The following is a 14233-nucleotide window of genomic DNA, read 5'->3' as shown; positions in this document are numbered from 1 at the left end:
ATATTTGTTTCTTGCTTTTGTCAACCTTATCTGATATATTTATTCAATTTAAAAAAATTACAGACTCATATTTTAATTCGAAACCTTTTTTTTTTTTTTTATTCTCTATCTCCCTTCTACTCACACACAATGTCGAAAAACTAGAGGAAAACATACGTGTACAAATTCAAACGTTAAAATTCTGATTGTTTAAAATAAATAACCGATTTAGCAACCGTACTGTCACATTTTTTTAAATTAAAATATATATAAAAAAAGGTATTAGAGGAAATCTCAATCAATGAAAAAGAAAGGATTTGATAAGACCAATTTTTATTTTTGTAAAATTAGCCATACCGATTATTATTATTATTATTATTATTATTTAAAAAAGGCGAAAAACAGAAAAGACCAAGTGGAATAAAGAATTTACACACGTGTACATACATGTGACCTGCCTCTCCCAAAAAAGCCAAAAAAAAAATAGGTTTTGAAAATATTTTATTTATTTTAATTGGGGTCTTCTTTTTAAGATTAAGATTTTATTTTTTAGATGGGCCCAAGAGTTACATCTAAGCCCGTTTGGCCCGTTAAAGGAACGTGTGAGCCACAATCAACGTGGACCACCCCCTTATCTTCTCTTTAATCAAAAGGTGACACACAAATAATGAGCCTTTTTTTTTCTTTAGTTTCGTGTTAAAATTGATTTAATTTAAATTCATGTCGAATTTTACGATAGAGATAAAATGCATTCATTTTGTGTTAGAATCACTTTAATTTAAATTCATGTCGAATTTTATGACAAGGTTAAAATGCATTCGTTTTGTGTTAAAATTGATTCAATTTAAATTCATGTCGAATTTTAGGACAGAAATAAAATGTGTTAGCAATAAAGAAATATAAATTTCTCAGGATGTTAGCACTCTAATGTTTTTTGCCAGAACAATATGTGATAACTTTCGATTGATGTCTTTTATTCATGTAAATTATTTTTACATTATAAAAATAATATAGATAGGAATAACATTAGAGGATTGAAGTGTTCTTGGCTGAAATTGAGCCACGTATCTTAGCGATTTCAAGTATTTTATTTGTTTGATTTTTCAATTTTAAACATGTCATGTTAACACTAAAGAAGTTGATGAAAAATAAAATAGATATTTTTTTTAAAAAAATCGAACAAATAAATTAAAATAAAGCAAAATCCCAACAGACAATAATATAAAATATTTTTTCTCATTTTAAATAAAATATACGATTCGAGTTTTGAATATTTAGCTTTGGATTAAAAATAGTACTAGTAATTACATTTGTCACCGGCTGTGGTGGCAAGTGTCAACTAAGCCAACTGGGACAGTGGTCCACACATTGGATTATATGTTAGTACTTATTTCATTTTTTTTTCTCTATATGTAAGTACATATATTACTACGTCAATGGATTCTCATATCCTTTTTCCTCTCGACAAAATTTAAACGGATCAAAATAAGTTAAATAAAAAGATAAATAAGTCAACGATCCACTTAAATATTAAAATAGAGTAATGAATAAGTGAATATTGTGTAGGTCGAAATCACAACTCCACACGCCATGCAAAAAAAAAAAAGGAAAGATGAATATTTGCATAATTGAGTCGTGATAAAATTCGAATAAATTAAATATATTCTTTACTCATTTAACAAGTGGTCCATCATTTAATGCGAATCGAAACATTTGGTGGTATGGAACTAGTGAATTTTAATTATGATGAAATAGGGACGTCGTTACAACGATATTGACGTTTTATTACTCATTACTGTCATTTTATATAAAAAGATACTTTATCATATACAAAATTATAATGACATACCATGGTTTTTTGGGAAATAGGACAAGGGATAAATTAGTGATAAATAGAGCTTTGCTTTTTTTTCTTTTTCTTGGGAGTTATGATATGATATAAAGAAACAATGCCAACTTGTTCTTTTATTGCATATCCAAACATGGGGTGGGTGCATTTTACTATACAAGAAAAGTCCAACATGTTGCTCTCATGTTTCTTTTTCTATTTCTTTTGTAAAAATGTAATTACTATATATTCTTTTTTATGATTTTTTATTCCGTATTTTGTATTTATATTGGAATACGATTAAATATAAAATTACGTTAAAAAGTCTCATATTGGAGGATAATGTGTTTCATAACAAAGAGAGGGAGAGGACTCTTAATCTAGAGAGACTTAAATTCGAGACCTCTAATTAAAAATGAAAGAATATTTATCACTCCACTATAATCGTGATTGATAATTGCTTCGTATTCATATAAGTTGTTTGTGTATTAGGATTTCAGGATGAGTGTGCTATGAAGAAAAAGCTACTATTCCCTCTGTTTCTATATTAGATGTGCACTTTCTATTTTACACAATAGCTAAATAATCATTCATAGATTGATCAACTTCACTATTTTGTTCTTTTTCATATCAATGTCTATAAAAATAAGTATTCTAAGTATTAATATAAAACCGAAAGAGTAGTAAATACCAAATTTGTAGCTAAAACTTCTTTTTTCACGCTGAAATATCGGTTATCTTAACCATCACAAACATGGAATAATTTTGTTCACTAAATCAAAACAAATAAAAAATAGTTATTCTATATTTTTAAAATAAAAAATAATTATGCTATACTTTTAAAAATATAAAAAATTAAATCAACCTCTGATTGATATAGAGACTACGATAAAATAGACAATTATACATGTCATATTTATTTATTTATTCAATCATAGAAGGGATATTTTTATTTTCTTGTGAATGAGGTGTTAGCTAGGTTGGTTTGTGCATTTATTCTTTTTATCGATACGTCACTTGTCCGCTTTCCAAATGCATACTGTTTCTACTCTCTCCGTTTTAATTTATTGATCTAATTTTAATTTAGCATGAAATTTATAAAATAAAAAAGCACTTTCGAATTTTGTTAATCTATTTTCGTTAGAAAGTCCATTTTTCAATTCTAAATAAGCTTTTCTAGAAAAGAAATAAATATTCTAAAAATATTTAACCAGTCGAATATATAATTTTTTTTTTCTTATTATTGAACACACCCATAATATATGTCCTTTTAAGTGGGTATATATTGACATAAAGAAATGGAGCATATATTACTAATATAATTTGAGATGTAGCACAATTAATTGTTGTCGTAATCTTACCAACTGAACGAAAAAAAATTAATTATTACATTAGAAGAAAATAATTTTGGTCCCTTCAATTAACGTCACCTCTTTAATAATGAGTATTGTCAATAATAGTCAAATAAGTGTTGCACCATGACTTAAACATCCTACTCAACTTCAACATTTGGTTTGTGAGCATTCTATACAGAGTTACAATCTCTGCTCTTCGAGTGAACACTTTATGGGCACTGAGTAAATCTCCTACTATGTAAAAGTCTGCAAGCCATATAGGAGATGTAAATCGCACTAGACAAGCACTATACGATAGGCTCGACTCAAAAGAAATTAAAAAAAAAATCAAATATTGATAATTCGTATATATAATGACCATCATCTAAACCAATTGAGTCATTCAAACGTCTGAAAATTTATTTATTTATTTTTCTTTTTCTTTGGAGTTGTCCTTTTCTTCTCTTTTTTTTTTCTTTTAGTTAATTTGATTGGATCAAAGTTATGAGCACTGACTTGTTTATTCATTTATTCGGACCGAGCTGGCTGATTACCTCAGCTTGGCTCATTTTTGAGCTACTTCCTTTGTATTAAAAAGTTGTAAAAGAATTTTTAGAGCTATTATTTTAATTATTTTTCAATCGTAAATTTAAACATAACTTATCATAAGAAGTTTATATGTTATAAAAAATTACACAATAATAATATTACAAATTGTAGTACTATTTATCAAATAAAACTTAATTCGACTTTAAAAAAATATCACCTAAATTAAGACATGAGTAATAAAAGTATGTTTAAATGAGCTTATAATCATAAATTAAAATATGAGTCTTGGTTTATTTCTATTATTTCGACGTTAAAACAAGCGTATATAATATAGTTTAACATTTTTTACGAAAACATTATAAAAATACATAAGCTACTTTTATTTAAAAACATCTAAAATAAATTAATTCAAACAGGTTCAATCTAAGAAATCGTTTGGGAGTTATTTAAGGTTAAATATGTAGTAATATATATATTAATTATGAGAAAATTTATATATATATTTCATATATTATTTATTTTACTTTTTATCCTATATAAAATAATACATAAATTCTTTTCATAACTAATTAACAAATATATTCATTTATACAACTTTTTAAATCATAAAATAAAAGTAATATTATATATTATTTTTTAAACGTATGCGATATTTAATACCTACGTAACTCAATTCTAAGAGTGACGGTTACTTTACAACATCCCAAAGTAAAGTGAAAGGACGAGGAAATGGCACAGCCGCTCGTACATGTGCCGTTTGATTGGTCTTTTTAAAAATTAATAGTACTAATATATTATATTAATTATATTATATAATATGATTAGTGTTTCTAGATGAATTAAATTTTGATATAATATTAACATAACTCATATAGTATTTGGTACGCTTTTTCCGTTTCCTCTTACGTAATACTCACATAATTTAATGAGCAAAAATTAATAATTATTTTATCTGAAAAGAATAATGAAATACTAATATGTGTATTGTTGAATAATATAGGAGTATAAAATAGAAAATTTAAAATGACAAACTATTTTATTCCTTGTAATGTTGAAAAAGGGTACCTTTTTTTCTCCTCAAACTTTTTAGATGAATTCATTGGCACAAAAGTATATTTAAGTAATTAATATCTTTTGGATAAAGACACTTGTATATATTTGAATAGAAAGGAGTATTAATCTGAACCGTTCTCATAATTAATTAATTTATTAATTTCATCCATTTATTTTCATTTTCCTTTCTCTTTGTATCGTAGTAGTGGTTGGCTTGACCCCATAGAATTTGATTACCAATTAACAAAATCAAAGAAAAGGACAACTCTTTGCCCGTTTGATTTTTTTTTTATCAGAACAAACACAAGTTTGCATCTAATAATTATAATAAGCATATATAAACCACATGTCGGCAATGACGTGACCTTTTTTTTTCTCCGTTTTTCTCAAAGTGTTTGATATTCATATTGGTAAATTTAAAGTAAATTCAAAAAATCTCATCTTGAGGGTAATACACTCTGATGCAAGGAAACAAAGACGATTTCATACTAAAGGAAACTCAAACGTTGTGTCTTTAATATAGTATTTTCCGTTACAACTCTTACGGGTTCGCATTTCATAGTTGCTATGTCGAAGTGTTATTTATACCCATCTTTTACTTTTTTAGTTATCCTTAATTATTTGTTTATTTTGATAAATTAAAAAAAAATATTTTCTATTATATCCTCAATTAATTATTTCGGAAAAAATAAAACTTTTAAATTTTTTTATATTTTTGATCAATTGATTTCATAATCAATAGGAATAAAATAATAAACTTACTATATTATTAATTATTTTTTAATAAATATATTATTTTAAAAATGAATAAATAATTAATGATAAAGAGATAAATTAATGATATTGACATTAATGATTTTCTGTAGAAAGAAGAAAAAATGTATATGTTAATCAATCCAATAATTAATAAAAAAAGTATAAACATTAAAAGGCAAACATTAGTAACTTATAAGCTCTCCTCGTAAAATTTAACTAACGGTATCATTTAATTATTTTTTATTATGTATATGACGTTAATAATGATTATCATAAATAGTTTAATAATTATTACATTTTTATACTTAATATATCTACAATGAGATATTATCATACAATATTTAAATATCATAGTTATAAAGTGTTGATTTTAAAGAAAATATATCGTCACAACACATTTCACTACTATTACAAAATTAAAAAAATAACATTTTTAATAAATAAAAAAATAAATTTTACTATATCTCTTGCTAATTTTCTCATCTTTACGTCCCTTCGACAGCACAAACACACCATGTATCACCCCACACCTTATCTCCATCTCTCCCCACTCATATATTTTTTTAACTTACACGAAATTATTTCTAAAATAGTAATATTTTACTTATCAAATACAATAAAATAAAATAACTTTTTTTTCTTTATAATTATTTTTTCCTCATACTAAAACCCACCCTATATGTATTAATCATTTATATATCAAAAAATCTTCTTTAATTTCATAAATCGATATAAATAGTGACCTAAATTGGAAGGGGATAGAGTATGAAAAACTTTATAACATGATTAGAAATATTGCCCTGTAATTGGGTTTTGTTGTCGAAACAATAGGACCTTTTTAGTGGAATAATAATATAATAAATAAATGTAGACACTAACGTTGAACGTGTGGATCCATTTTTTGTCAATTGGATGAATCTAGTCTACTCTTCATAAAACAACCAGAACTTTAAGGATTTATCATCCGACAGGACAAAAGAAAATAAAAAAATAAAATGCTTAAATGGCAGTTTTGATATTTATAGTAAAAATGAAGGGTCTTTAAGTAATCAAAACGGAGTGGTTGAAGGTCATGTCATTCCCTCTGATTAATTCTCCATTTCCCCATACGATATAATGAACTTTTCGCGATATATTAGATTTTCAGTTTTAGCGATGTGGGACCCTTGTCCTATTACATCATTCCAAAATGGAATTTCTATTTTTAAACTTTTTGGATGATTTACATTAGTAGAGCATTAGGTTATTTTATTTGTCTACTCGACAAAATAGTGAAATTTAACAACTTTCCCTTAATTGAACTTTCAAATGTTACATTATTATCTTCTTTTAACAAAACAAAAAAAAAATATTAAAAGGGGGTTAAATCTTATCTCGTAGAGTAATTTGAAAAGAAAAGTTGTATTACAAATATGAAACTATTCTCAAGTGGTTTGTACAAGACCTTTTTATTCATTTATTCTATCTTCATTGAGAAGTAAATTGTGCATGCTATCTTATTAAACCTATGAATGAGAAAAAGTAAATAACTATAAATAATAATTTAAAAGATGAAGATTTATTTGTCTATGAATCAAGTTAGGAGAAGTATTGCAAGCACCTACAAAGGAGTTTGGTATAAAATTATTTGTCATATGTTTACACAAAATAATATTAACTTATTATACTTAAACAGATTGATATGTAAGATTAAGAATATTCGTTAACTACAATTAAGTTAGAGAAATATATATATATATATTTATAACAAATCGTTTTGATTATATATGTATAACGAATTATGCATATATATGTTTGTTATGAAGCATAATTATGTAAATTTTAGTATAACATACAAATATAAATTTTATATTCACTATATGTAAAAGCTGTCGTACAAAATATTCCTCTTCGTCCACGAAATTAGCGAAGCCCACCAATTAGGTAAATTAGCGAAGCCCACCAATTGGGTAAATTAGCGAAGCCCATTAAATTAGTTTCGTAATATGGGCCTCACATCCTAAACTTAAAACACTTTCAATTCTATTGAAAAATATGGGAAAATACATATAAAACGAGAAAGAGAAAGAGACTTGGGCAGAGAATTGTATAAAACGAAGTATATAAAACGAATTGTATAATTATAAGTGTATATGACGATTATATACAATTTGAATTTGTATAAAATGAGAAAGAGAGAAAGACAAAAGAGACTTCGGTAGGGAATATACAATTGAATCGAATTGTACTAAACGAGAAAGGGAGAAATTGTACATAATTTGAATTTGTCTAAAACGAGAAAGCGAGAAAGGCAAAAGAACTTGGGTAAGGTAGTACTTTTATTATATAATTATAAGTGTGTAGAACAAAAATATATAAATTTACATGTGTATATATAATTTTCTCTCGCTTTATAAAATTAGAAATACAATTTATATAATTATATTGTACAAAGCGAGAGAGGCAAGCGAGAGAAAAAGAGTGGCAAATATAAGAGAGAGAGAGGGACTGATATTTTTTAAGAACTATATTTGCATAACTTTTAAAAATAAAATAAAATAATGACCAGTAAAAGGGGTATTTGCATAAATGAAAAATTCCTTTGTTTATTTAGTTTTACTTAAACAAGCACATGATCCAATTGATTGAACTTCAACTCAAGCAAAGTGAATCTTAATATCGAAGGCATTAGCTGTTGATAACTTGTGTTTGATCTTTGAGTTTTTGTCTCCCATTCCCCTATACAATTCTTTTACCAAACGTATTAAAAAAAAAAAAGTCAAATGTACTTGAAGAAGATTTTATTTTATTTTTTTTAAAAATACTCACATGTATATCAGTATCAATTTAATAAATACATAAGATGTGTTTCCGTATAAATTATTGTCAATGAAAAATAAATAATTAATCTAATTTTTTCATCTCGTTTGATCTACTTTTTCTTGTCCGAAGCATAGTCTCGTGAAATCTTGCCTTACTGCCTTATTACATTAAGACTCGTCAAATTTATTATGATCGTCTCTCTAATTATCTTGCTTTTATTTCTCAAAAAAATAATTTTATTAATTTTTAAAGTAGAATCAAATTACTTAAAATGTAAATGATATTTCTTTTGTCAAACTATACTTTTTCAGTAATATGTTTTTACTATTGATTTTGTACACCTTTTAAGAAACAATAAATAGAAGGATAAATTACTATATCACCGTTTGAATATAATAAATACAATATCTTGAAAAATATAATAGAGAAATGATCATAATTACTAATAAGCATAAATATATGAAATAAATATAAAATTATTCATTTATTTAATAAAGTGGACAAGTATTGATGGACATTCCAAAAATAATATAGCGAACAACTATTGTTGGACAGAGAGAGTAAAAGAGAATGTTTGTAGTTATTTAATCTTTTATACTTACTACTCCCTCCATTTCTTTTTATATGTCATATATTTAAATTTCACAAAACTAAGTAAATTTATTTAATGTATTTTGAAGTTAATTTTTAAATAAATAATAAATATGCTACATTTTAAAAATTGAAATGCAATGACTATTAAATTTTTTGAGTTTGGCAACTATTTTTATCAATTGATCCAAAACTTGAAAAAGTTAAATTTTTCTCACCTCAATTAACTTATACATTTTGTGTAAATTCTTTTTATATAGATTTTAAAGCAAACATGACAACGTCACAAAATATTCAAATTCTATTACTTCAAACGATCTAAATATTCGTGTTGAATATGATGTCAATTTATAATGAAATTAGACGAGAACTCCTTTATTTGAATCTTGATCTTTTTCGAGGTGGCATTCACATAATTTGATTGAGTCTTCTATTTTTCTATCCTTTAAATCTTTAGACGTGTCATCTTCCTTGATAAAAGCTTTATTTTTTCAGATTATTTTTGATTCTTCGCAACCTTTTATTTTTAATTTGTTTGTTGAGATTTCTATTTCATAATTAAATGTTATAGGGTAGTACAAATGGTAAGAGTAACTAATTAACGTATGAAGTAATTACAATAAATATTAATTATTTATTAGTTTTTTTAGATCGATTAAATATCTATTTTTCAAATTAATTAATTATTTAAGATATAATAAAAAGAAGATTATTGATATATTATTTTTATGAAATAATAAATATTTTCATAGATCAACTATTTACGGTAAGAATCACGTATAAAAAGGAATGGAAATAGTATTTATTTACATTTTCATTTTTGGTGACATAAATTTTGTTGGCTTGCCTAAAATATTTTAAACTATTTTTTCAAACATGATATTGGGCAGAAGTTTCATGTTGAGCTAACCAATAGGAAAATTTTACCAAATAAAATTAAAAAAAACAAAATTTTGTTCTAACTTCTCCAAATCGGACATTTTTCGAGTTACAAAGTGAAGCGCTCCAACTTTGACTTCGACGATCTAGGTTTCTTTTGATCCTTAGATTACATTGGAAATACAATTTTGAATCTCAAATCCACTTTCTTATTTTCGCTGATTTTAACGTAAGTTGTTGTTTTTTTTTGCTACATAAATGTCAGTGTAGATGCGTTTAATTTTTGAATTGTAAATAGCATTTGTGGTGATGGATAGCAATTATTCGGCTGTTTCGAAGGAATCTTTTGTTGAATTACAAGTTAAAGATGATAACTTTAGGGATAATGAACATTTGAAACCAATTTCTGGTGATGATTTTGAAGCCGATGATATAGATTTGGATGATTTACCTCTTATTTTTGGTGAAAATAAATCTGGGTCTGGTGAATATGGGGCAGTCTTTAATCTTACGACTACTATTATTGGTGCGGGGATTATGGCTTTGCCTGCTACAATGAAAGTATTGGGGTTGGTTGTTGGGGTTATTTTGATATTCTTGATGGGTGTTTTGTCTGATATTAGTGTTGAATTGCTTGTTCGGTTTTCGGTTCAATGCAAGGCTTTGTCGTATGGGGAAGTTGTTGAGGCTGCATTAGGGAGAACAGCCAAGATCTTGTCTGAGATTTGTATTATTGTGAACAATGCTGGTGTTTTGGTTGTATACTTGATTATAATTGGGGATGTTTTGTCCGGTTCCATTCGTCATACTGGGGTTTTTGATCAATGGTTAGGTCATGGAGTGTGGGATCATAGGAAGTTAGTGGTTTTGATCATATTGGTGATTTTTCTTGCACCCCTTTGTGCAATGGACAAGATTGATTCTTTGAGTTTGTCTTCAGCTGCTTCTGTAGCTCTTGCTGTTGTGTTTGTTGTAGTTGCTTTTGCGATAGCATTTATTAAGCTTGTCGAGGGGAAAATTGAATCTCCAAGGATGACACCGGATTTCGGGTCTAAGCAGGCAATCCTAGACCTGCTTGTGGTGATTCCTATAATGTCCAATGCATATGTTTGCCATTTTAATGTTCAGCCCATTTATAATGAGCTTGAAGGCCGATCACCTCAGAAGATGAACCGTGTGAGCCGAATTACCTCTGCTATTTGTGTGTTGGTGTATGCTTCTACGGCAGTAGCTGGCTATTTACTTTTTGGAAAGGATACTGAATCTGATATACTCACAAATTTTGACAAGGACCTTGGAATTCGTTTCAGCACAGCATTGAATTACATTGTTCGTGTTGGCTATGTATTCCATCTGATTCTTGTTTTCCCTGTGATCCATTTCTCCCTGAGGCAGACTGTGGATGCTTTGTTGTTTGAAGGATCTGCTCCACTCACAGAAAGTAGGAAGAGGTGTCTGGCTTTGACTGCTGTTCTCCTGGCACTCTTATATTTTGGGTCGACTATGATTCCCAACATTTGGACTGCTTTCAAATTCACAGGGGCCACAACTGCAGTTTCTTTAGGATATACATTTCCATCTCTTATTGCTCTACGGCTGGGCAAACAAGGAAGTGGTTTGAGTGTGAGAGAGAAGATTTTGTCTTGGTTCATGTTGATATTGGCGATTGTAGTTAGCATTGTTGGAGTGGGTGGCAATATTTATAGTATGAGTACTGAGAGTGATTGAAGCTCATTCTTTTTCATACAGTGGAAAGGCCTGTTGCATTGGATCAGCTACTCCAAGTCAAACTGTCAGGTTCTAGATGGAAAGTCTTGTGATATAGTTCCACTCAAATCATTCAAGCTTTACCAGTCCATGTAGAATATCAAGAGATTGCCATAGCTGTTGGAGATTGATAGAATGGTGATCGCGGATTCATAGAAAAATGTTAGTTATTGAGAGTTGTATGGATTGCGGCAGCTGGTAAAGTCTAAATTCTTTTTTATTTTATTTGTAACTGATAAAGGTGGCAACCTATATCTTCATAGCTTTCTCTCCCCTGCAATACAGGGTCATACAACAAACTTATCTTATGAATACAATAATTGAATGTCATTCTTATAAGTACCTGAAAGTTTGAAACTTGCTCCATTATTTGCATTTGTAGTAATATATTTTCAATGAGTATTAGTCTTTTTGTTGGTCAAAATTGTTATGAATTCTGGTTGAAGAAACAATCGCTCCCTCTATTTCTATTTGTTTATCTTACTTTCGTTTTTGGTGTGTTCAAATTTTTTTTTTCTAATTTGGCAACTCCTTAACTTCAACATCCACACAACATGTTTATGATACATTGTACATATCTTTACTTTTAGACCTCAAGGTTCAAAAGTCTTCTTACTTTGTTAAATTACGTGCCCTGTCAAACTAAGACAAACACATTGAAACAGAGGAAGTAGTGGAGTACTTCTTATGCTGTATAAATTGCTTTAAACTTGTTTTAAGGGATTAAGGGACTTGGAATTGTAAAAGCAGATTGGTTTAAGTTTGTAAAGTGGGCACTTGCTTGAATGGTTAGCCTTAGCTACGCCTTCTTAGTCATGTTCCTGTGAGATCTCATGTGATTTCTAGTATAAATTGGACATATGGAGACACTGAGAAGTTGAACAGACTTGTTCCATTAATAGTGCTGCCGTTTCCCCCCTTCAAAATTTAAGTTAGTTTTTTCTTGTTCCCTTCATACCATTGTATGAAAATTTTAACTGATGACCAGTGTAATAAACACATAATTAACGGGAATGTATAAGTTGTTGATGGACGATTTTCCACTAAACGTGTTTTTATGGAATTAGAATGCTGCAAGCTCTGAACTCTTAACAGTCGGAGGATATATTGGATTACAAGAACAACATATTCAATGTTATCTCACAAGTGAGGTCTGGGGAAAGGAGGATAGATTGGATTACATGGGGAAAATGGGTATTTTCCTGAATGATAAACCATAGCTATGTCTCTTAATCACATTCTTTGAGATCTCATTAATATTTAGTATAATTGGAAATATGATTGATTAGAGAGATTGAGATGGTTGTCCAGTAAATGATGTTGCTGTTCTTTTGCTTCCATCCAGTTCTGTTTTCAACTGGTTCTTTGAGTAGCATTTGTGAATTTTAGTAGACGGCTCATACTACAAACTCAGAATTCATGGGAGAGTAGTTTCTCCAGCTTACAGATAATGAAACAGGTCAGTTCTAACCCGCTTGCTTGCACTTGTTAAAAGTGTTACCTCTGCCATGTAGAGTTAACGTCATATATGAATGCACTAAATTAGTGTTGTTCCTGAACTCCCTACGCGTTTTAAGGCGTGTTCATCACCAGCAACCTAGTATATCCTTTTACAACTTGTTCTTAAATCTGCTGGTACAAAGGGGGTATTAGTTCTTCTGCTGTACAAATTGTGTTGAGTTAGTTTCGACTAATTGGTGCTGCAATCTGTTAGTATATCTCACATGGCAATCTTGAATGAATTGGAAATATGGATGCTCTGGTAAAATGTAGTAAAAACTGTTCTGTAGCTCATAACTTGATTCCAGAAAAAGAAAAATAAACAATGTTAGGGGTCTTCCAACATTGTCCATGTATCTGTATCCTCCTGAAATGCTGTAATTTTATACCATCTTAGCTTATCATAGACACATGCTCCGACCCCGCAGCTTTGATAGGAAGATGACTCGTTCAATTATTCGTCCCACAAGGGATAGATAGAGACATCACATATAGTCTCAAGTCTTTGAGAACTTTACTACTCAAATTGGATTATATATATTGCAGGATTCGTCGTGACAAAGCTTTTCCTGGTGCACGTCAGTAACTGAGCAGTATGTTCCTTTTGGAAGTTTAAACAGCAATGGAGTAGACTTTAAGGTCAACAACAATATGTTATATAGTAAGGGATAAATTTTAATTTTTTTTTAGAGGAAATGAAATTAATGGTATCTGTCTGCACTATTGATAATTTTAGCCCGCATGCTTAATTAAACAAGGACCCAATAATCATAATCTGATATCTTTACTTAAATTTCAGTTAAACCTGATTATAATTAGGTATGAAGGCTAATTACCCTCATAAACAGTTAGGCCATTCCTCTTGATTATGATAACTCATAATGGAAGTTACAAAGTGTAATTATTTTCATTTGTTAGTTATTGAATTTGATAAAGCACACATTTGGCCTTCTTAATTTACTTCTATATAAACTAATAATTACCCAATCATTTCCGTGTAATCAAACATTTTAGAATAGTGTGATCCAGTAGTAAATGAAGTAAGATGAAAATTATATCATCACAAATTCAAATATCCAATAAAGACAAAATAATAGGTTGATTGCTTCTCATCCGTTCAAGTCTTGATTGACAAAGCTATCATGTACTTATGCTGGTAAGAGGTTACATGTACACTGTGAAACTAGTTGAAATA

General features: G+C 28.5%; 1 protein-coding gene across 2 annotated transcripts; it reads left to right on the top strand.

The window, feature by feature from the left end:
- Positions 1-9415: 9415 nt before the first annotated feature.
- Positions 9416-13994, top strand: LOC101261601 (amino acid transporter AVT6E). 2 transcript variants are annotated; one of them, XR_011220156.1, is made up of 3 exons: positions 11597-11736; positions 12884-12997; positions 13585-13994. XR_011220156.1 is itself a non-coding variant. In XM_004235859.5 (2 exons), the coding sequence occupies exon 1, from the start codon at positions 10081-10083 to the stop codon at positions 11497-11499; it is 1419 nt and encodes a 472-aa protein (XP_004235907.1). In that variant the 5' UTR covers positions 9416-10080; the 3' UTR covers positions 11500-11736; positions 13585-13994. The 2 variants fall into 2 exon arrangements, 1 of the variants encoding a protein (XP_004235907.1); XM_004235859.5 differs by lacking the exon at positions 12884-12997 and having other exon boundaries at positions 9416-11736.
- The last annotated feature ends 239 nt before the right edge of the window (positions 13995-14233 follow it).

Source organism: Solanum lycopersicum, chromosome 3, assembly GCF_036512215.1.
Source record: "Solanum lycopersicum chromosome 3, SLM_r2.1".
NCBI lineage: Eukaryota > Viridiplantae > Streptophyta > Magnoliopsida > Solanales > Solanaceae > Solanum > Solanum lycopersicum.
This window is presented reverse-complemented; position numbering and strand designations above follow the sequence as displayed.

What these genes read in the sequence shown, in the direction of transcription:
- LOC101261601 (XM_004235859.5), top strand. Translation starts at nt 10,081, where the DNA reads ATGGATAGCAATTATTCGGCTGTTTCGAAGGAATCTTTTGTTGAATTA.